General features: G+C 44.3%; 1 protein-coding gene across 1 annotated transcript in view; it reads left to right on the forward strand.

Annotated features, from left to right (window-relative positions):
* Positions 1-420: 420 nt before the first annotated feature.
* Positions 421-24,786, forward strand: part of ighmbp2 (immunoglobulin mu DNA binding protein 2) — a 35,628-nt gene continuing 11,262 nt past the window's right edge. Inside the window, exons 1-11 of the mRNA XM_029759529.1 lie at positions 421-515; positions 2,480-2,562; positions 10,941-11,110; positions 12,270-12,465; positions 12,559-12,656; positions 12,836-12,999; positions 13,812-14,012; positions 14,662-14,809; positions 15,054-15,228; positions 23,927-24,109; positions 24,476-24,594. Coding sequence (XP_029615389.1) covers positions 2,486-2,562; positions 10,941-11,110; positions 12,270-12,465; positions 12,559-12,656; positions 12,836-12,999; positions 13,812-14,012; positions 14,662-14,809; positions 15,054-15,228; positions 23,927-24,109; positions 24,476-24,594 — 1,531 coding nt within the window. The 5' untranslated portion in view covers positions 421-515; positions 2,480-2,485. The remainder of the gene's footprint in view (positions 516-2,479; positions 2,563-10,940; positions 11,111-12,269; positions 12,466-12,558; positions 12,657-12,835; positions 13,000-13,811; positions 14,013-14,661; positions 14,810-15,053; positions 15,229-23,926; positions 24,110-24,475; positions 24,595-24,786) is intronic.

The raw sequence follows: 24,786 nt of genomic DNA on the forward strand, positions 1-24,786 counted from the left end.
GTATTTCACCCAGTAGATATGGGAGTTTATCAAGATTAGATTTGTTTTCGAATTCTTTGTGGATCTGTGTAATCTGATGGAAATATGTGTCTCTAATATGGTCATACATTGCTTTCTCTATCCTTCTCTATGGTGTGTACGAGCTGTTTGACAGCTGGCAGATGAAAAAACCCCAAAAAGGAAGAAGAGACACTTCCTGGTCCTCCAATTATGGTTTTCAAAATAAGAGTTTTGTATTTACAACTTTTGCTCATGGAAGTCGCACAATGAAATAAGCAAATATTACAGCATAAAATATTTATAGGAAAAATCAAAGGACAGAGAATAATATATATATTTTTAAGTACCAAATAAAATAAACTGTCAGTAGATTTATTCAGAAACGTTCAACCTAACCCATGCTCCAGCTCAGCAGGTGGCGCTATACCTTAGAGATGTTTACTACTAAACTACGCATTAATCCACCGAACAGGAAAATAATGAATTTGTTCAACTCAAACTGATTCAATAAGCAGGTAATTATTATTATTTTTTAACCTACACTAGTTTGCTTTCGTTAGAGAACGGATATTTAATAAGCAGTTGGGAATTATATCTAACAATGTTAATCTGTCGTTCTTTGTGTTATTTTCTTTAATGAAATGACAGTAGTAGCTATATCTCTATGGTTAGGCTAGCTAGTTAGCCTACCTAGCTAGCTGGCTCTTTTAACGTTCACTGTCCCTGTAAAAATTCATCAACGTTTCACTAAAAATGCCGGCTAATTTTCAACCGCAGTCCCTTGGCTGTTTATTAAAAACAATTCCAATAACAACCCAGAGCAATAGCCCAACAAACAACAAAACATAATAATACATCAAATCAACAAAAAGTCCTTGCACACCTCACAAGCTACAGACATGAAAAGTGGCAATACACAGCTAGTAATGATGTAATTGTCCTTTAGCCATGTCTTAATGTTTTTTTGTGTGAAGGGACTATATAGTTGGTGCACTGTATATACAAAAGTATGTGGACACCCCTTCAAATTAGTCGATTTGTCTGTTTCAGCCACACCCGTTGTTGACAGGTGTATACAGTAGTGCACACAGCCATGCAATCTCCATAGACAAACATTGGCAGCAGAATGGCCTGTACTGAAGAGCTCAGTGACTTTAAACGTGGCACCGTCATAGGATGCCACCTTTACAACAAGTCAGTTCATCAAATTTCTGCCCTGCTAGAGCTGCCCCCGGGGCAACTGTACATGTTGTTATTGTGAAGTGGAAACGTCTAGGAGCAACAACGGCTCAGCCGTGAAATGGTAGGCCACACAACCTCACAAAATGGGACCATGAGTGCTGAAGCACGTAAAAACTTTTCTGTCCTTGGTTACAACACTCCCTACCGAGTTCCAAACTGCCTTTGGAAGGAACTTAAGCACAGTAACTGTTTGTCTGTAGCTTCATGAAATGGGTTTCCATGGCCGAGCAGCAGCACACGAGGCTAAGATCACCATGCGCCAAGCGTTGGCTGGAGTGGTGTAAAGCTCACCGCCATTGGACTCTGGAGCAGTGGAAACACATTCTCTGGAGTGATGAATCGCGCTTCACCATCTGGAAGTCTGACGGAAGAATCTGGGTTTGGCGGATGCCAGGAGAACGAAACCTGCCCCAATGCATAGTGCCAACTGTAAAGTTTATAATGGTCCGGGGCTGGGGTTTTTTGGGTTCGGGGCCCTTAGTTCCAGTGACGAGAAATCTTACTACAGCATACAGTGGCATTCTATATGAGTCTGTGCTTCCATCTTTGTGGCAACAGTTTGAGGAAGGCACTTTCATGTTTCAGCATAACAATGCCCCCGTGCACAAAGCGAGGTCCATAGAGAAATAGTTTGTCGAGATCGGTGTGGAAGAACTTGACTGGCTTGCACAGAGCCCTGACCTCAACCCCATCGAACATTTTTAGGCTGAATTGGAATGCCGACTACGAGTCAGGCTTAATCACCCAAAATCAGTGCCCCATCTCATCAATGCTCTTGTGGCTGAATGGAAGCAAGTCCCTGCTGCAATGTTCCAACATCTAGTGGAAAGCCTTCCCAGAAGAGAGGAGGCTGTTATAGCAGCAAAGGGGGGACCAACTCCATGTTAATGCCCATGATTTTGGAATGAGATGTTTGATTTCCCAACTCAGGAGCTCATACCGTGTGAGGATGTTACAGTGATGATGTCTATCCAGCACTCTGAGAGCCTGTTGTAGACACACTGAATGGGTTTTAATGTTGTAAATCAAGCTGTTCATTCATTGCATGGCTTGTTTTGTTGCAACCTTCTGCTCCTAATGTACGACAACTTCAAATAGAATCTAAATGTAAGCGTTAGCTACCTACCAATTACAGTTTGGCAGGAGCACCCTATCAGCTCTCAGTAGATCAGTCAATCAAATGTATTTATAAAGCCCTTTTTTTAACATAAACTGTTCATTATGCTTGTCATTTCAGTGAGAAATGGAGGTGGAATGCTTTGTGTCCAAGACCCTAGAGCTCCTTCAGGAGGAGAGAGAAGCAGAGATCGAGGAGACAAAGTATGTATTTCACTTCTTATATTATACTAGAATCATATCATGTTTGTCACGTGCTGAATACAACAGGTGTAGTAGACCTTACAGTGACATGCTGAATACAACAGGTGTAGTAGACCTCACAGTGAAATGCTGAATACAACAGGTGTAGTAGACCTCACAGTGAAATGCTGAATACAACAGGTGTAGTAGACCTCACAGTGAAATGCTGAATACAACAGGTGTAGTAGACCTCACAGTGAAATGCTGAATACAACAGGTGTAGTAGACCTCACAGTGAAATGCTGAATACAACAGGTGTAGTAGACCTCACAGTGAAATGCTGAATACAACAGGTGTAGTAGACCTCACAGTGAAATGCTGAATACAACAGGTGTAGTAGACCTCACAGTGAAATGCTGAATACAACAGGTGTAGTAGACCTCACAGTGAAATGCTGAATACAACAGGTGTAGTAGACCTCACAGTGAAATGCTGAATACAACAGGTGTAGTAGACCTCACAGTGAAATGCTGAATACAACAGGTGTAGTAGACCTTACAGTGAAATGCTGAATACAACAGGTGTAGTAGACCTCACAGTGAAATGCTGAATACAACAGGTGTAGACCTCACAGTGAAATGCTGAATACAACAGGTGTAGACCTCACAGTGAAATGCTGAATACAACAGGTGTAGTAGACCTCACAGTGAAATGCTGAATACAACAGGTGTAGTAGACCTCAAGGTGAAATGCTGAATACAACAGGTGTAGTAGACCTTACAGTGAAATGCTGAATACAACAGGTGTAGTAGACCTCACAGTGAAATGCTGAATACAACAGGTGTAGACCTCAGTGAAATGCTGAATACAACAGGTGTAGTAGACCTTACAGTGAAATGCTGAATACAACAGGTGTAGTAGACCTTACAGTGAAATGCTGAATACAACAGGTGTAGTAGACCTCACAGTGAAATGCTGAATACAACCGGTGTAGTAGACCTTACAGTGAAATGCTGAATACAACCGGTGTAGTAGACCTTACAGTGAAATGCTGAATACAACCGGTGTAGTAGACCTCACAGTGAAATGCTGAATACAACAGGTGTAGTAGACCTTACAGTGAAATGCTGAATACAACAGGTGTAGTAGACCTCACAGTGAAATGCTGAATACGACAGGTGTAGTAGACCTCACAGTGAAATGCTGAATACAACAGGTGTAGACCTCACAGTGAAATGCTGAATACAACAGGTGTAGTAGACCTCACAGTGAAATGCTGAATACAACAGGTGTAGTAGACCTTACAGTGAAATGCTGAATACAACAGGTGTAGTAGACCTCACAGTGAAATGCTGAATACAACAGGTGTAGTAGACCTTACAGTGAAATGCTGAATACAACAGGTGTAGTAGACCTCACAGTGAAATGCTGAATACAACAGGTGTAGTAGACCTTACAGTGAAATGCTGAATACAACAGGTGTAGTAGACCTCACAGTGAAATGCTGAATACAACAGGTGTAGTAGACCTTACAGTGAAATGCTGAATACAACAGGTGTAGGTAGACCTTACAGTGAAATGCTGAATACAACAGGTGTAGGTAGACCTCACAGTGAAATGCTGAATACAACAGGTGTATTAGACCTCACAGTGAAATGCTTACTGACAAGCCCTTACGCAACAATGCAGTTAAGAAAAAATAAGTGTTAAAGTATATACTAAATAAACTATAAATAAAAATGAAGGAAAAATAACATAATTAAAGAGCAACAATAATATAACAGTAACAAGTCTATATACAGGGGGTACCGGTACGGAGTCAGTGTGCGGGGACATAGATAATAAACAGAGAGTAGCAGCAGTGTAAAAATGGGGGAGGGGGGACGACGACAATGCAAATCGTCCGGGTAGTCATTTGGTTAGCTGTTCAGGAGTGTTATGGCTTGGGGGTAGAAGCTGTTAAGAAGCCTTTTGGTCCAAGACTTGGCTCTCTGGTACCACTTGCAGTGCGGTACTGGGCCGTACGCACTACACTCTGTAGTTCCTTGCAGGCGGAGGCCGAGCAGTTGCCATACCAGGCGGTGATGCAACCATTCAGGATGCTCTCGATGTTGCAGCTGTAGAACTTTTTGAGGATATGAGGAACCATGCCAAATCTTTTCAGTCTATAGGCGTTGTCATGCCCTCTTCACGACTGTCTTGGTGTGTTTGGACCATGATAGTTTGTTGGTGATGTGGACACCAAGGAACTTGAAGCTCTCAACCTGCTCCACTACAGACCCGTTGATGAGAATGGGGGGTGTGCTCGGTCCTCCTTTTCCTGTAGTCCACAATCATCTCCTTTGTCTTGGTTACGTTGAGGGAGAGGTTGTTGTCCTGGAACCACACGGCCAGGTCTCTGACCTCTTCCCTATAGGCTCTTATCATTGTCGGTGATCAGGCCTACAACTGTGTCGTCAACAAACTTAATGATGGTGTTGGAGTTGTGCCTGGCCGTGCAGTCGTGGGTGAACAGGGAGTACAGGAGGGGACTGAGCACGCACCACTTAGGGGCTCCCGTGTTGAGCATCAGCATGGCAGATAGATGTTGTTACCTACCCTCACCACCTGGGGGCGGCCCGTCAGGAAGTCCAGGATCCAGTTGCAGAGGGAGGTGTTTAGTCCCAGGGTCCTTAGCTTAGTGATGAGCTTCGTGGGCACTATGGTGTTGAATGCTGAGCTGTAGTCAATGAACAGCATTCTCACGTAGTTGTTCCCTTTGTCCAGGTGGGAAAGGGCAGTGTGGAGTGCAATGGCTATTACATTATCTGTGGATCTTTTGGGGCGGAATGCAAATTGTAGTGGGTCCAGGGTTTCTGGGATAATGGTGTGAGCCATGACCAGCCTTTCAAACCACTTCATGGCTACAGATGTGAGTGCTACGGGTTGGTAGTTATTTAGGCAGGCTACCTTGGTGTTGTTGGGCACAGGGACTATGGTGGTCTGCTTGAAACATGTTGGTATTACAGACTTGGTCAGGGACAGATTGAAAATGTCAGTGAAGACACTTACCAGTTGGTCTGCGCATGCTCGAAGCACACATCCTGGTAATCCGTCTGGCCCTGCGGCCTTGTGAATGTTGCCTTGTTTAAAGGTCTTATTCACATCGGCTATGGAGAGCATGATCACACAGTCGTCCGGAACAGCTGGTGCTCTCATGCATGCCTCAGTGTTGTTTGCCTCGAAGCGAGCATAGAAGTCATTTAGCTTGTCTGGTAGGCTTGTGTCACTGGGCAGCTCACGACTGTGCTTCCCTTTGTAGTCCGTAATAGTTTGCAAGCCCTGCCACATCTGACGAGCGTCAGAGCCGGTGTAGTACGATTCAATCTTAGTCCTGTATTGACGCTTTGCCTGTTTGATGGTTCAGCTGAGGGCATAGTGGGATTTCTTATAAGCGTCCGGATTACACGGAACACAAACTGGCTGCGCGCGTGCGCCATCATGCATAAGTGTATTTTGTCCCCCCACACCAAACGCAATCACCACACGCAGGTTGAAATATCAAAACAATCTTTGAACCAATTACATTAATTTGGGGGGGGGACAAAATACATTAAACCTTTATGGCAATTTAGCTAAGCTAGCTTGCACTTGCTAGCTAATTTGTCCTATTTAGCTAGCTTGCTGTTGCTAGCTAATTTGTCCTGGGATATAAACATTGAGTTGTTATTTTACCTGAAATGCACAAGGTCCTCTACTCCGACAATTAATCCACACATTAAACGGCCAACCGAATCATTTCTAGTCATCTCTTCTCCTTCCAGGCTTTTTCATCTTTGAACTTATAGGGTGATTGGCATCTACACTTTCATAGTATTACCATGACAACCGGCAAAACAGTTAGTCTTTCAATCACCCACGTGGTTATAACCAATGAGGAGATGGCACGTGGGTACCTGCTTCTATAAACCAATGAGGAGATGGGAGAGGCAGGACTTGCAGCGCGATCTGCGTCTGAAATAGGAATGACTTCTATTTTAGCCCTTGGTAACGCAGACGCTCGTTGGCGCACTCAAGCAGTGTGGGTGTAGTAATTGAATAATATAGATTTCTACATTTATTTTGCAAGTGACGCGAGCTGTGTAGTCAGCCTCTTAGTCTCCCGCTCCTTGAAAGCGGCAGCTCTACTCTTTAGCTCAGTGGGGATGTTGCTTATAATCCATGGCTTCTGGTTGGGGTATGCACTGTGTGGACGACGTCATCGATGCACTTAGTGATAAAGCCGGTGACATGTTCCAGTCTGTGCTGCAAAACAGTCCTGTAGCTTAGCATCTGCATCATCTGACCACTTCCATATAGACCGAGTCACTGGTGCTTTCTGCTTTAGTTTTTGCTTATAACCAGGAATCAGGAGGATAGAATTATGGTCAGATTTGCCAAATGGAGGGAGAGCTTTGTACGCATCTCTGTGTGTGGTGTAAAGGATGGTCGAGAGTTTTATTTGACATTTTTTCTCTGGTTGCACATGTAACATGCTGGTAGAAATGAGGTAAAACAGATTTTAAGTTTCCCTGCATTAAAGTCCCCGGCCACTAGGAACGCCGCCTCTGAATGATAATGTTCTTGTTTGCTTATGGCCTTATAGAGTTGGTTGAGTGCAGTCTTAGTGCCAACATCGGTTTGTGGTGGTAAATAGACGGCTACAAATAATATAGATGAGAACTCTCTTGGTAGATAGTGTGGTCTACAGCTTATCATGAGGTACTCTACCTCAGGCGAGTATTGAGACTTCATTAGTATTTGATTTCTTGCACCAGCTGTTATTTAGAAATACACACAGACCGCCACCCCTTGTCTTACCGGAGCCAGCTGTATGTTCTCTCTTGCCGATGCAGCGTAAACCCAGCCAGCTGTATGTTATCCATGTCGTCGTTCAGCCACGACTCGTGAAACATAAGATAGTACAGTTGTTAACCTGTTGGGGATAGGGGGCAGTATTTGCACTGCTGGATAAAAAACGTACCCGATTTAATCTGGTTACTACTCCTGCCCAGAAACTAGAATATGCATATAATTATTAGCTTTGGATAGAAAACACCCTAAAGTTTCTAAAACTGTTTGAATGGTGTCTGTGAGTATAACAGAACTCATATGGCAGGCAAAAACCTGAGAAGATTCCAAACAGGAAGTACCCTCTCTGACCATTCCTTGGGCTTCTTGGCTCTGTTTATTGAACATTTAGGATCTTTGCTGTAACGTGACACTTCCTACGGCTCCCATAGGCTCTCAGAACCCGGGAAAAAGCTGAATGATGTAATTCCAGCCGCTGGCTGAAAAACTTTAGCGCGTTTGGATGGTGGTCGATCAGAGGGCCATCAGACTGAGGCTCATGCACGAGGGGATCCCATGCTTTTATTTTCTCTCTTTTTGTACTAAAAAACGATTTCCCAGTCGGAATATTATCGCTTTTGTACGAGAAAAATGGCATAAAAATTGATTTTAAACAGCGGTTGACATGCTTCGAAGTACGGTAATGGAATATTTAGAATTTTTTTGTCACGAAATGCGTCGTGCTCGTCACCCTTCTTTACCATTCGGATAGTGTCTTGAACTCACAAACAAAACAGAGGATATTTGAACATAACTATGGATTATTTTGAACCAAACCAACATTTGTTATTGAAGTAGAAGTCCTGGGAGTGCACTCTGACGAAGACAGCAAAGGTGGTAACATTTTTTCTTATAGTAAATCTGACTTTGGTCAGGGCTAAACTTGGTCGGTGTCTAAATGGCTAGCCCTGTGATGCCGGGCTATCTACTGAGAATATTGCAAAATGTGCTTTCACCGAAAAGCTATTTTAAAATCGGTAGCGAGTGCATAGAGGAGTTCTGTATCTATAATTCTTTAAATAATTGTTATGTTTTTTGTGAACGTTTATCGTGAGTAATTTAGTAAATTCACCGGAAGTTTGCGGGGGGTATGCTAGTTCTGAACGTCACATGCTAATGTAAAAAGCTGGTTTTTGATATAAATATGAACTTGATTGAACAAAACATGCATGTATTGTATAACATAATGTCCTAGGGTTGTCATCTGATGAAGATCATCAAAGGTTAGTGCTGCATTTAGCTGTCTTCTGGGTTTATGTGACATTATATGCTAGCTTGAAAAATGGGTGTCTGATTATTTCTGGCTGGGTACTCTGCTGACATAATCTAATGTTTTGCTTTCGTTGTAAAGCCTTTTTGAAATCGGACAGTGTGGTTAGATTAACCTCTCTAGTACATGTGGGACGAACTCGTCCCACCTACGTAACAGCCACTGAAATCCAGTGGCGCGATTTTTGAATCGTTAGAAATGCTATAACTTCAATTTCTCAAACATATGACTATTTCACAGCTATTTAAAGACAAGAATCTCGTTAATCTAACCCCACTGTCCGATTTCAAAAAGGCTTTACAACAAAAGCAAAACATTAGATTATGTCAGCAGAGTGCCCAGCCAGAAAAAATCTGACACCCATTTTTCAAGCTAGCATATCATGTCACATAAACCCAAACCACAGCTAAATGCAGCACTAACCTTTTATAATCTTCATCAGATGACACACCTAGGACATTGTGTTATACAATACATGCATGTCTGTTCAATCAAGTTCATATTTATATCAAAAACCAGCTTTTTACATTAGCATGTGACGTTCAGAAAAAGCATAACCACCGCAAACTTCCGGTGAATTTACTAACAGTTTGCTAAATTACTCACGATAAACGTTCACAAAAAGCATAACAATTATTTTAAGAATTATAGATACATTACCCCTCTATGCACTCGATATGTCCGATTTTAAAATAGCTTTTCGGATGAAGCACATTTTGCAATAATCTAAGTACATAGCCCGGCATTACAGGGCTAGCTATTTAGATACCCACCCAGGTCAGCATCCACCAAAATCACATTTCCTATAAGAAAGATGTTCTTACCTTGCTTGTTCTTCATCAGAATACACTGCCAGGACTTCTACTTCAATAACAAATGTTGGTTTGGTCCCAAATAATCCATCGTTATATCCAAACAGCGACGTTTTGTTCGTGAGTTCTAGAATGCTTCTTCGCGGTGTCGCGCATGGCGCATTGGCGTGTCAAAAATGTCTAAATATTCCATTACCGTACTTCGAAGCATGTCAACCGCTGTTTAAAACCAATTTTTATGCCATTTATGTCATAGAGAAGTGTTAATATTCCGACCGGGAGTATGCATTGAGCCTAAACAGCCGAATAAAATTTCTCCTCAGAAGCGACTCATGCACGCGCATCATTGAAAGGTCCTCCGAGCATCCACTTACAAAAGGCGATAATATATTTCAACCTGAGGTTCCCTCGTAAACCTTCAGTTATTTCGCGGGCTCTGAGAGCCTATTGGAGCCCTGGGAATTGTCACGTTACAGCTAAGATCCTTACTTTTCAATAAAAAGAGGTAAGACGCACGACTCCTTGTCAGACAGGGTACTTCCTGCTTGAAGCCTTGTCAGGTTTTTGCCTGCCATAGGAGTTCTGTTATACTCACAGACACCATTCAAACAGTTTTAGAAAATTCAGAGTGTTTTCTATCCAAACCTGAACAATAATATGCATATTCTAGCTTCTGAGTTGGTGTAGGAGGCAGTTAAAAATGGGAACATATTTTTTCCAAAATTCTCAATACTGCCCCCTATACCAAACAGGTTAACGAGAGTCTTGTCTTTAAAATGTTGTAAAATAGTCATATGTTTGAGAAATTGAAGTAATAGCATTTCTAAGGTATTTGAATAACGCACCACGGGATTCAACTGGCTGTTGAGTAGGTGGGACGATTTCGTCCCGCCGACCCTAGAGAGGTTAATGTCCCGTTGATCGGAGCTCATCCGGTTTATTCTCCAGTGATTGCACGTTGGCCAATAGAACGGATGGTAGAGGCGGGTTACCCACTCGCAGTCGAATTCTTACAAGGCACCCCAACCTACGACCCCGATGTCTCCATCTTTTCTTCATGCGTATGACGGGGATTTGGGCCTCGTCGTGTGTCTGAAGGAAATCCTTCACATCCGACAACAAGTGTGCAATACAAGTGTCTCAGTGTTGAGTTAACATCAGTTATGCCTTTTAGGTCACAATGCGTCATACATAATGTGGCCCCCAAGAGCCAGAATGTGGCCCCCAGGAGCCAGAATGTGGCCCCTGGCCCCTTCCATAACCGGTGTCGTTTTGTATTGAAGACCCCATCCAACAGAACCATGCAAAACTAACCATGTTTCCTTTCTGTTGTTGTTTTTAAAGATGTTTTGGTCAGAATGTATTGCGTTCGTTGCTAAATGAATTGCCTCATTGAGGACATTGAAGCGTTCTGAATCTGAATGTTTCCTCTTGTTGTGTACCTGCAGGCTATGGCAGGAGAATGTCTCTCTGAAAGATCTCCAGAGTAAAGGCGTTTGTCTTCTGAAGCTGCAGATAGGAAGCCAGTCAACTGGCCTTTATGGACGATCACTACTCCTTCTAGAACCCAGAAAACACATGGGCGTCTCTGTGCTGCCTAGCAACAACTTTGGACCCGGTAAGAGCGTTGAATGTCATAGCTTATGGTCTAGCCGTCTTTTTATTTATCTACTGTATGTAAGACTAACCTGGTTCCATATATTTGATGTCCTGCCAACTCCTATGGCCATTGGAGTTGGCAAAAAGCACAAACAGCATAACCAGGTGGCGAATCGCATCTCTGCATGTCTGGCAGACATATCAGTGTGGATGACGGATCACCACCTCAAGCTGAACCTCGGCAAGACGGAGCTGCTCTTCCTCCCGGGGAAGGACTGCCCGTTCCATGATCTCGCCATCACGGTTGACAACTCCCTTGTGTCCTCCTCCCAGAGTGCTAAGAACCTTGGCGTGACCCTGGACAACACCCTGTCGTTCTCCACTAACATCAAGGCGGTGACCCGATCCTGTAGGTTCATGCTCTACGACATTCGCAGAGTACGACCCTGCCTTACACAGGAAGCGGCGCAGGTCCTAGTCCAGGCACTTGTCATCTCCCGTCTGAATTACTGCAACTCGCTGTTGGCTGGGCTCCCTGCCTGTGCCATTAAACCCCTACAACTCATCCAGAACGCCGCAGCCCGTCTGGTGTTCAACCTTCCCAAGTTCTCTCACGTCACCCCGCTCCTCCGCTCTCTCCACTGGCTTCCAGTTGAAGCTCGCATCCGCTACAAGTCCATGGTGCTTGCCTACGGAGCTGTGAGGGGAACGGCACCTCCGTACCTTCAGGCTCTGATCAGGCCCTACACCCAAACAAGGGCACTGCGTTCATCCACCTCTGGCTTGCTCGCCTCCCTACCTCTGAGGAAGCACAGTTCCCGCTCAGCCCAGTCAAAACTGTTCGCTGCTCTGGCACCCCAATGGCGGAACAAGCTCCCTCACGACGCCAGGACAGCGGACTCAATCACCACCTTCCGGAGACACCTGAAACCCCACCTCTTTAAGGAATACCTGGGATAGGATAAAGTAATCCTTCTAACCCCCCCCCCCCCCCCAAAAAAAAGATTTAGATGCACTATTGTAAAGTGGTTGTTCCACTGGATATCATAAGGTGAATGCACCAATTTGTAAGTCGCTCTGGATAAGAGCGTCTGCTAAATGACTTAAATGTAAATGTAATGAAAAGGCTATTTACATAGACTAAACTAACTCTCTGATTGGTTTGTCTGTGGTTGCAGGAGACATAGTGGGTCTGTATGACCTGGATGGCTGTAAGCCGTCCTCCCAGCTGTGTACTGGTGTCGTGACCCGCATCAGTCAGTCGGCTGTAACCGTAGCCTGTGAGGACTCGCCAGACGGGCTCAACCTGGACACGGACGCTTTGTACAACCTCATGAAGCTGGCTAACGATGTCACATACAAACGCATGAAAAAGTTCGTAAGAAAACCAATGCCTGAGTTTAACCGTTTGACCTTAACACTAACCTAACTCTAATCCTAACCTATTCCGTTACTTGTTGTCCACAGGGCCTTGAACACTCTGAATGGGTACAGCAGTGGACCAGCTGCTGATTTGATCAGCGTTCTCTTTGGCTATTCAGAACCTGGCTCTATATCACAACCAAGTAAGGCTTCCTCTCAGGAATATGTTATGAGCTTACTGTATCACACCAGATCTGAAATTATACTCTCTGAAATAGAAGAATGTGAAAATTATTGCCTTTTGTGATTTTGGACATCAGAAAAAAATGTCACAACTGTCAGATGCAAATATAAGATTGACAATTCTCTCTTCTTTGTTCAGATGATCTGTCTTTCCTGAACACTGGTCTGGATGAGTCTCAGAGACAGGCGGTGTCGTTTGCTCTGTCTCAGAGAGAGGTAGCTGTAATACACGGACCGCCAGGCACCGGCAAGACAACCACTGTGGTGGAAATCATCCTGCAAGCGGTCAAACAGGGACAGAAGGTAGAGATTATGTCATACAGTACATTGGTGTGTCCATTCTTATCAAGAGAAAATTGTCAATGCTTGATAATTATGGCGCACAAGTCAATAAATTGCAGAATCTGGCTTTAAATCTGGTTTAGGTAATCCCTTTAAATCTGGTTTAGGTTATCCCTTTAAAATATGGTTTAGGTTATCCCTTTAAATATGGTTTAGGGTTATCCATTTTAAATATGGTTCAGGTAATCCTTTGTAATCATAATAATGGCTTGATTGTTTTGTTAGTCACACTTGGGCCAGATTCAGACTCTTATTGGTAACCGAGCTACATACCCCAACCAGAAGCCATGGATCACAGGCAAGATCTACACTGAGCTAAAGGGTAGAGCTGCCGCTTTCAAGGATTGGGACACTAATCCGGACGCTTATAAGAAATCCCGCTACCCCCCTCAGACGAACCATCAAACAGGCGTGGAGCAGGTTGAGAGTATCAAGTTCCTTGGTGTCCACATCACCAACCAACTATTATGGTCCAAACACACCAAAACAGTCGTGAAGAGTGCACGACAACACCTTTTTCCCCTCAGGAGACTAAACAGATTTGTCATGGGTCTCCAGATCCTCAAAAGGTTCTACAGTTGCACCATCGAGAGCATCCTGAGCGGTTGCATCACCACCTGGTATGGCAACTGCTCGGCCTCCGACCGTAAGGCGCTGCAGAGGGTAGTGCGAACGGCCCAGTACATCACTGGGGCCAAGCTTCCTGCCATCCTGGACCTATATACTAGGCGGTATCAGAGGAAGGCCCTAAAAATTCTCTGTTTGCCCCGTAGGTCCTGTGCTGTGCTGGTTCTAACGTGGCGGTGGATAACCTGGTAGAGCGTTTGGCTAAGGCCAAAGCTAAGGTCCTGAGACTGGGTCACCCTGCCCGCCTGCTAGAGTCCATTCAGAAACACTCGCTAGACGCCGTCCTCGCTCACAGTGACAACACCAACATCATCGCTGATATACGCAAAGACATTGACAAAGCTTTTGTGAGTATTGATAATATGGTATCAATGATAATCACATCTTTATGTGAGTATGATGAATTTCCAGTAGACACTGGTAAATTATGATAACAGATATTTTGGTATCAGAAGTTACTGTAATACAGTACCAGTCAAAAGTTTGGACACCTACTGATTCAAGGGTTTTTATTTTTACTTTTTTCTACATTGTAGAATAATAGTGAAGACATCAAAACTATGAAATAACACATATGGAATCATGTAGTAACCAAAGAAGTGTTAAACAAATCAAAATATATTTTATATTTGAGATTCTTCAAATATAAAATATATTTGTTTTACACTTTTTTGTTTACTACATAATTCCATATGTGTTATTTAATAACTTCGATGTCTTCACTATTATTCTACAATGTCGAAAATAGTAAAAATAAAGAAAAACCCTTGAATCAGTAGGTGTGTCCAAACTTTTGACTGGTACTGTATTACAGTATATCAATGTCCAGAAATTCTACATGTCAAAATCATTGATCAACTCCCAGCTCCTCGCATTCGGATTTGTGAAACACTTTTAGGCTTAGATAATCAGGTCATTTTCTCTGTGTATTTTTCAGTATGTATTGGAAGGCTTCTAGGTTTTGCTATTGTTGTGTTTTCTCAATGTATGGTGAAGATGGGGATGAAGAAGATGAATGACAAACGAGATCGGATCCACCTGAAGAGGGAGGTAGGAGAGCTGAGGAAAGAGCTGAGGACCAGGGAAGCTACAGCCATTGCTGAGGTCCTCAAACGTGCTGATGTTGTTCTAGCTACTAACACAGGTGAGTGATGGTGGATATCAACAGTTGTTCATTAGGGGCACACACTATAAAACGTTTCAAAATGTTTTGCAAAAAAAAAAGAAGGAAAATGTGCATTTCTGATTGAACAAGTCCTGGTAGCCCCTTTATTATTTCAGTCTGTTTTCTTCCCTTTGGTGCCTAATGAACACAACCCTATGTCTCCATTTTGACTCGATGGTGTCCTATTGAACAATTTAATATTACCTGTCTGTGTTGTGTCCAGGTGCTAATGATGGTGGCCCTCTGAAGAACCTACCTGTAGACCATTTTGACTGGGTGGTGATCGATGAGTGTGCCCAGGCGCTGGAGAGCTCTTGCTGGATCGCTCTGCTCAGAGGCAGGAAGTGTATCCTGGCTGGAGACTACAAGCAGCTGCCACCCACCATCAAGTCTCACACGTAAATATCAGCTTTTCTTATTGGTCCCACAAACACATATATATGTTGCTCTGTGTATAATCAGTGGAATTTGGAGACCAAGGGGGTAGATAAGGAATAAGATTGGGCGTAAAACGGAGCCTTGAGGGCAGGGCTTAAATTTAAAGGCGTCCCATCTTCCCGGGATGATAACAATACATCTGGGACGGTTCCGGACAGACTCTGGGACGGTTCCGGACAGACTCTGGGGCGGTTCCGGACAGACTCTGGGGCGGTTCCGGACAGACTCTGGGGCGGTTCCGGACAGACTCTGGGGCGGTTCCGGACAGACTCTGGGGCGGTTCCGGACAGACTCTGGGGCGGACAGACTCTGGGACGGTTCCGGACAGACTCTGGGGCGGTTCCGGACAGACTCTGGGACGGTTCCGGACAGACTCTGGGACGGTTCCGGACAGACTCTGGGACGGTTCAGGACAGACTCTGGGACGGTTCAGGACAGACTCTGGGACGGTTCCGGACAGACTCTGGGACGGTTCCGGACAGACTCTGGGACGGTTCCGGACAGACTCTGGGGCGGTTCCGGACAGACTCTGGGGCGGTTCCGGACAGACTCTGGGGCGGTTCCGGACAGACTCTGGGGCGGTTCCGGACAGACTCTGGGACGGTTCCGGACAGACTCTGGGACTGTTCCGGACAGACTCTGGGACGGTTCCGGACAGACTCTGGGGCGGACAGACTCTGGGACGGTTCCGGACAGACTCTGGGACGGTTCCGGACAGACTCTGGGGCACTCTGGGGCGGACAGACTCTGGGGCGGTTCCGGACAGACTCTGGGACGGTTCCGAACAGACTCTGGGACGGTTCAGGGACAGTAACTTTTTTTTTAAAGCAACAAAGATGATGCAACAGATCAGAACGTTTAGCTTCAAGTGTTCATAAACTATTATTTCTTCACATTAAAGCGCAGCGATGACCACACGGCGGTAGACTTTCAAAGTGTACCTCACATGAGAACGGTTTAATGAGACAGAGATGACCTTTGTTATAAATGTATAAAGAAGAAATATCTGAAGATGCAACGACTAGCTAGCATGGGTTGCCTTTGGCTGCTGGATATTGAAAGAAGGTTGATTTTGTAAACCAATAGAACATGAGAGAAAAAAACTGTTTTTAATGGAAGGAAATGTTAACATAGTCATTCCCTCAGCATTTATATGGTCGGATTTTGGCTACTTTGAAACCAGGATTTTGACTAGGCTACTTTGAAACCAGGATTTTGACTAGGCTGCTTTGAAACCAGGATTTTGACTAGGCTACTTTGAAACCAGGATTTTGACTAGGCTACTTTGAAACCAGGATTTTGACTAGGCTACTTTGAAACCAGGATTTTGACTAGGCTACTTTGAAACCAGGATTTTGACTAGGCTGCTTTGAAACCAGGATTTTGACTAGGCTACTTTGAAACCAGGATTTTGACTAGGCTACTTTGAAACCAGGATTTTGACTAGGCTGCTTTGAAACCAGGATTTTGACTAGGCTGCTTTGAAACCAGGATTTTGACTAGGCTGCTTTGAAACCAGGATTTTGACTAGGCTACTTTGAAACCAGGATTTTGGCTAGGCTACTTTGAAACCAGGATATTGGCTAGGCTACTTTGAAATAAGGTAAGACATTCCTCATAAAATGGCATAAAACATCCAGGTTTAAAACAGTTACGTTAATGGTTAGATAGTTTGAAAGTGCTGACTGGCTCCGCTCAGAAGGTGTGCGTTGCTCTGGCCTTCTCTCCGTTCTTGTGAACGAACCGTGCCTCGACTATGTCAACAGAATCTGTGGAATCGATGCACCAAGTCTAGAACCAACAGAACCCTGAACAGTTTCTACCACCAAGCCATAAGACTGATAAATGGTTAACCAATAGCTACCCAGACTAACTATTTAACTCACTATTTAACTATCTGCATGACCCTTTTTTTTTTTTTTGCAGATATTTTAGATTATCACATATGCTGCTGTTACTGTTTATCTATCCTGTTGCCTAGTGACTTTATCGCTACCAATATGTACATATTTACGTAAATTACCTCGTACCCCTGCACATGGACTCTGTACTGGTATCCTGTATATAACCATGTTATTACCTGGTACTCCCTGTATATAGCCATGTTATTACCTGGTACTCCCTGTATATAACCATGTTATTACCTCGTACCCCTGCACATGGACTCAGTACTGGTACTCCCTGTGTATATAGCCATGTTATCACCTCGTACCCCTGCACATTGACTCAGTACTGGTACCCTGTGTATATAGCCATGTTATCACCTCGTACCCCTGCACATGGACTCAGTACTGGTACCCTGTGTATATAGCCATGTTATTACCTCATACCCCTGCACATGGACTCAGTACTGGTACCCTGTGTATATAGCCATGTTATTACCTCATACCCCTGCACATGGACTCAGTACTGGTATCCTGTGTATATAGCCATGTTATTACCTCATACCCCTGCACATGGACTCAGTACTGGTATCCTGTGTGTGTAGATAGCCAAGTTACAACCTAATTAGACTATATGGCTATAAAGGTCTTGGGAAAGTTGTGTAAATTAAATAAAACCAGAGAGGAAGAGGTGAACTGGTGAATTTGAGAGGCGTACAAGACAGATTACCAAGACAGGATCACAATGGGTTTTTCTTCTGCCTGCCCCCTCCTCTCTCTTAAACTCTGACTCGCCTCAGGGCCTATTCATTACGCCAATTATGTTGCAAGTGTGTGTTCACTCTTCCGTCTGTTGCGTGTAGAATATCCTAGCCGCGAGACATTGCAAGCCAAGAAATTGTGAGATGCAGCTTTTTGATTGCCAATAGATAGACCTAGTGTACGGTTCTGTCTGTCTGGTGGCTGACCTGTCTATACTGATAGATAGACCTAGTGTACGGTTCTGTCTGTCTGGTGGCTGACCTGCCTATACTGATAGACTTCAATATGGCGCTGAAGAACATGGCTGACGTTTTACATTCTCCCAACCAATTGTGCTATTTGGTTATTTTTTTTAGCCTTTTGTAGAACTTTTTTTTTTTTTTTTTACTTATTGTGTACATAATGTTGCTGCTATTGTCTCTTATGACCGAAAATAACTTCTGGACATCAGAACAGCGATTACTCACTGCGGACTAGAAGAAACTTTTTCCTTTTAACGAGTCGACGAGAAGGAGATCCTGCTTTCACTGGAACAGGCCCAGATCCACACCTTTTGCATGAAGAAAAGACACCGGAAAAGGGGACGCAGATCGGGGATCCTTCTGGGAATCCGGAGGCGAGCGAGTAAACTCCCACTGCCTTCCATCCTTCTTGCTAACGTGCAATCATTGGAAAATAAAATGTATATTATTAAGATTATCCAACGGGACATTAAAAACTGTAACATCTTATGTTTCACCGAGACGTGGCTGAACGAAGATAAGGATAATTTTGAGCTGGTGGGATTTTCCATTCACCGGAAGAACGGAGACGCAACCTCTGGTAAGACGAGGGGTGGGGGGGGGTGTCTATTTGTCAATAACAGCTGGTGCGCGATGTCTTATATTAAAGAAGTCTCGAGGTATTGTTCGCCTGAGGTAGGTCTACAGCTTATCATAAGGTACTCTATCTACCAAGAGAGTTCTCATCTGTATTATTCGTAGCCATCTTTTTATCACCACAGAGCGATGCTGGCACTAAGACCGCTCTCAACCAACTCTATAAGGCCATAAGCAAAGAAGAAAATGCTCACTCAGAAGCGGCGCTCCTAGTGGCCGGGGACTTTAATTCATGCAAACTTAAATCAGTTTAACAACATTTTTACCAGCATGTCAAATGTGCAACCAGAGAAAAAGAAATCCTAGACCACCTTTTACTCCACACACAGAGATGCATACAAAGCCCTCCCCTGCCCTCCATTTGACAAATCTGACCATAATTGTATCCTCCTGTTTACAAGCAAAAACTAAAGCAGGAAGTACCAGTGACTAGCTCAATACGGAAGTGGTCAGATGAAGCAGATGCTAAACTACAGGACTGTTTTGCAGCACAGACTGGAATATGTTCCGGGGTTCATCCAATGGCATTGAAGAGTACACCACCTCAGTCACCGGCTTCATCAATAAGTGCATCGACGACGTCTTCCCCACAGTGACCGTACGTACATATCCCAACCAGAAGCCATGGATTTCAGGCAACATCCGCATCGAGCTAAAGGCTAGAGTGGGAGACTAATCCGGACGCTTATAAGAAATCCCTTTATGCCCTCAGACGAACCATCAAACAGGCAAAGCGTCAATACAGGATTAAGACTGAATCCTACTACACCGGCTCTGATGCTCATCGGATGTGGCAGGGCTTGAAAACTATTACGGACAACAAAGGGAAACCCAGTGACACGAGCCTACCAGACAAGCTAAATGACTTCTATGCTCGCTTCGAGGCAAGCAACACTGAAGCATGCACGAGAGCACCAGCTGTTCTGGATGACCTTGTGATAACGCTCTCGGTAGCCGATGTGAACAAAACCTTTAAACAGGTCAATATTCACAAAGCCACTGGGCCAGACGGATTACCAGGACGTGTACTCAAAGCATGCGCGGACCAACTAGCAAATGTCTTCACTGACATTTTCAACCTCTCCCTGACCGAGTCTGTAATACCAACATGTTTCAAGCCATAGTCCCTGTGCCCAACAACACCAAGGTAACCTGCCTAAATGATTACCGCCTCGTAGCACTGATGTCGGTAGCCATGAAGTGCCTTGAAAGGCTGGTCATGGCTCACATCAACACCATCATCCCAGAAACTCTAGACCCACTCCAATTCGCATACCGCCCCAACAGATCCACAGATGACGCAATCTCAATCACACTCCACACTGCCCTTTCTCACCTGGACAAAAGGAACACCTATGTGAGAATGCTGTTCATTGACTACAGCTCAGCATTCAACACCATAGTGCCCTCAAAGCTCATCAATAAGCTAAGGACTCTGGGACTAAACACCTCCCTCTGCAACTGGATCCTGGACTTCCTGACGGGCCGCCCCCAGGTGGTAAGGGTAGGTAACAACACATCTGCCACGCTGATCCTTAACACTGGGGCCGCTCAGGGGTGTGTACTTAGTCCCCTCCTGTATTCCCTGTTCACCCACGACTGCGTGGCAAAACACGACACATTTTCTTCTTCTTGAACTGCACTGTTGGTTAAGGGCTTGTAAGTAAGCATTTCACTGTAAAGTCTACACTTGTTCTATTTGGCGCATTTGACAAATAAAGTTTGATTTGAGATAGGCCTAGTGCACGGTTCCGACATGGTCTGCCTGGTGACTGACCTGCCTATACTGGCCCCTCCTCTCTCTCTCCGTCCCAGTGTTTTGTGATCTGAGGTACGTCAACTATTCTGTCTCCACCGTTCCAGAAATACAGAATCTTTAGAGTCGATTCCTAGCGAAATCGAGTCTTGACACTCAGAAATGTCGAGGAATCAATTATTTTGGAGTCAACTCTCCACCACTACATCATCGTTGTTAACAGTTGGAAAAATGGCAGAGAAAGGCAAGCGACAGCAGAAAGTTCTGTATGGCTTTTAGAGATTAAATGGGAAGTGATCTAGGAAGACTCTCGCTGCTCTGGACGACCAGGTGCTTTCGCTCTCCAAAGCTGATGTGAGGGAAAACCTTCAAAAGACTGTATACTCACAAAGCCGCCAGCCCAGATGGCTCCCTGGCCGTATCCTCAGAGTGTGTGCTGACCAGCTGGCGGACATCTTCAACCTGTCCTTGTCCCAATCTATAGTCCCCACCTGCATCAAGGAGTCCACCGCCATCCCAGGCTGTCGTCCCCACCTGCTTCAAGGAGTCCACGTCATCCCAGTGCCCATGTAAAAACAAGGCTATTGCACTCACCCCATGAAGAGCTTGGAGAGGCTGGTCATGGCCCACGTCAAGGCCAGGATGCCAGGCACACTGGACTCACTCCAGTTTACCAACCGCTCCAACAGATCCACGGAAGATGCCATTTCCATTGCTGTTCACATGGCCGTAACACATCTGGACAAGAGGAACACCTATGTGAGAATGCTGTTCATTGACTACAGTTCAGCATTCAACACCATTGTTCCCTCCAAGCTCAACACCAAGCTCAGAGCCCTGTGTCTGGACACTACCCTCTGAAACTGCATCCTGAACTTCCTCATGGGCAGACCATAGGCTGTGAGGATTGGCAACAACACCACTTCCACACTGACTCGTAACACAGGGCCGCCCCCCAGGGATGTGTCCTCAGTCCTCTGCTGTACTCCCTGTTCACCCACGACTGCGTTGGTTTGCATGACACCAACTCCATCATGAAGTTCGCTGATGATACCACGGTTGTAGGCCTGATAAATTTGAATTGCATATTGACAAACTTTGTAAACGGCTAAAAATCAAGCTAGGCTTCCTCTATAGAAACAGGACGTGTTTGTCCTCTACAAATAGAAGACAAATTGTGCAAGATACTTTTATGTCTGTTATAGATTATGGGGATATTATCTGCATGCTACAGCATCAACTCTTAAATCGCTGGATGCTACTTATCATTGGGCACTTAGGTTTATTACTGGTGCTAACTACAGAACTCACCACTGTGTTTTATATCAACATGTGGGTTTGGACTTCGCTGTCCGTGAGACGAGACATGCTCTTGTGTTTGTCTATAAAGCACTTCTGAATAAGCTACCTTCTTATTTATCATCACTCATCAATATTAGAATTCCTAAAACCAGGTCTCAAGCATGGATTACACTTGAGGCCCATGCGATTTTCACAGAGTTGGGTATGGCTGCCTTTTCCTGTTACGCTCCTTGCCTATGGAATAGCCTGCAGACTAAACTTAAACTTGAGACTCTTGTCCCCCTTGCTCATTTTAAATATTTATTGGAGGATTTTTATTTTTGTATTGCTTGTAACTGCTTCGGGTAATGCAAGTTCTTGTGCTGTTAGTAGAATAGCCTGTGTGTAAATTAAATCTGTTGCTGTATTTTTTTTGCGTTATCTGTGATCGTTTTGTTTGTCTTGTGTAGTTTCTTAATCATTGTACCTAAACTGTATGTGTAAACATGTATACGCAGAGCCCAGCTGTAAAAGACACCTTGGGTCTCAGTCTGTGTTCCTTGTTGAAATAAAGGTGGAATAATGGCAGCAAAACAAAGTCGGCAGTTTTTTGTTCCTGGTCGTCCACATCACCGAGGACTTGACATTGACCAACAACAACACCACTCTTGTCAAGAGGGAGCCTCTAATTCCTAAGGCGGATGAAGAAGTTCAGCATGCCGCCCCGGGTCTCCTCCAAATATTACCACTGCACCATCGAGAGCATGCCAACCGGCTCAGAGACTGTTTCGATCTACAAGCCACCAGACTATATCGGAGCATGAGGTCTGATACCAACAGGCTCAGAGACTGTTTCGATCTACAAGCCACCAGACTGCTGAACGTTTGGAATGACCTTCTGCTCTGATTCTCTGCACCTTAGTGCACACATACACACCCTCACAGACATACACACACACCCTCACAGACATACACACACACACACCCTCACAGACATACACACACCCTCGCAGACATACCCACACAGACAAGCACACATCCACATACACACATACATTCATGCTACACACACATCACATTTTACATTTACATTTACGTCTTATCCAGAGCGACTTACAAATTGGTGCATTCACCTTATGATATCCAGTGGACCTGCTACCAGACTCCTATTATGATTACTAAATACTGATCAAGTTAAACATTTGGCCCACCAATCCCTCCCTTCCCCAAAACACATGTAAATATTGGAATATAAATTGTTCCTGTATTATACTAAAATGTTTATTCTACTATACCATTTCCTGTTCTTATATTTTCTTGTTGTTGCACTGTGGAGAAGGAACCTGCCGGAAGCATTTAGTTGGATGGTTTATACCAAGTGTTTCCTGTACATACGACTAATAAAACTTAACTAATTATGTATGTACATTTTATGCAAAGTAGATAATAGATTTTCATATTATTCCAATGTTGGCCTTTTTAGAGACCAATATTTGAATGTGAATTTGTCTGTGTTAACTCAACTATCTGAGTAGTACAGATATTAGGGATTAAATCCCTGTGAATAACAGAGTAGACCCATAAAACCATTTCACTTGGGACGGTTCGTCTTCCGTTTGGGACGGTTCGTCTTCCGTTTGGGACGGTCCGTCTTCCGTTTGGGACGGTCCGTCTTCCGTTTGGGACGGTTCGTCTTCCGTTTGGGACGGTTCGTCTTCCGTTTGGGACGGTCCGTCTTCCGTTTGGGACGGTCCGTCTTCCGTTTGGGACGGTCCGTCTTCCGTTTGGGACGGTTCGTCTTTCGTTTGGGACGGTCCATTAGGGACGGTCCGTCTTCCGTTGTTTGGGACGGTTGAAATTGCACTTCAGGACGATTCTGGAAAGGTGATTTTTGGGGGGGGGTTATTCTCAAGCCCTGTTTGGGCGACACCGCAGGTGATGGTAGTGGGTTCTGACTGTCCCCAGTCAGACCTTCCATGGAAATAGTTTGTTAAACAGGATCCATGTGTCATTCCTTGCTTATGTCCTTTTTTTACTTTTTTGCCATATTTAAAATGGATACTTGGATTTCAATCAATACTTTTTTTTTCTCATCCAGAGCTGCATCTAAAGGCCTGTCTGTCAGCTTGATGGAGAGGTTGATCCAGAAGTATGGAGACTCCGTAGTCAGGATGCTGACCGTACAGTACCGTATGAACATTAACATCATGACCTGGGCCTCAGAACAGATGTACCAGGGCCAACTCACCGCACACAGCTCAGTGGAGAAACACCTGCTCAAGTAACAACTGCCTCCTTTTTTGGCTATGTTTACACAGGCATCCCAATTCAGGTCTTTTTGCCCAAGTATTGGCATCTGGTCTGATTTGGTCAAAATATCAATAATTAGTCAAAGGATCAGAATTGGACTGCCTGTGTAAACGCAGCCCATTTTATCTCACGTCAAATTAGTAGACATTTTAATGAGGGTTTAGGATCAGGGTTGGGTTCAATTCCATTTGAAATCTGTGAATTCTGTAATTAAACGAAGTCCAATTTGGACTTTCAGTTAATTCCTGGATTGACTGAATGAAGTTGACTTTCACTTTACTTCCTAAATTGAAATGGTATTGACCCCAGTTCTAACATGGGTCTTTCCCCTGGACAGAGATCTACCCGGAGTAGCCAGTGTTGAAGAGACCAGCACTCCTCTCCTCCTCATAGACACAGCAGGCTGTGGACTTAGTGAGATGGAGGTGACAGACGAACAGTCCAAAGGAAACCAAGGTCAGCTTTCTAAATGATACGATAAGGTGTCCTATTTCCTTTGTGTCCTATTTCCTGTTGGTTGTTGATTTTATGTTGTGATCATGTTTTTGTTTTTTTACTACCCAACCAAAAATGTCCCCTAGCTCAACACAATATGACCTAGTCTAAACTAAGAGGGAACTCAGTCGGGGATGTTGTCTTCTTAGGACC

Source organism: Salmo trutta, chromosome 7, assembly GCF_901001165.1.
Source record: "Salmo trutta chromosome 7, fSalTru1.1, whole genome shotgun sequence".
NCBI lineage: Eukaryota > Metazoa > Chordata > Actinopteri > Salmoniformes > Salmonidae > Salmo > Salmo trutta.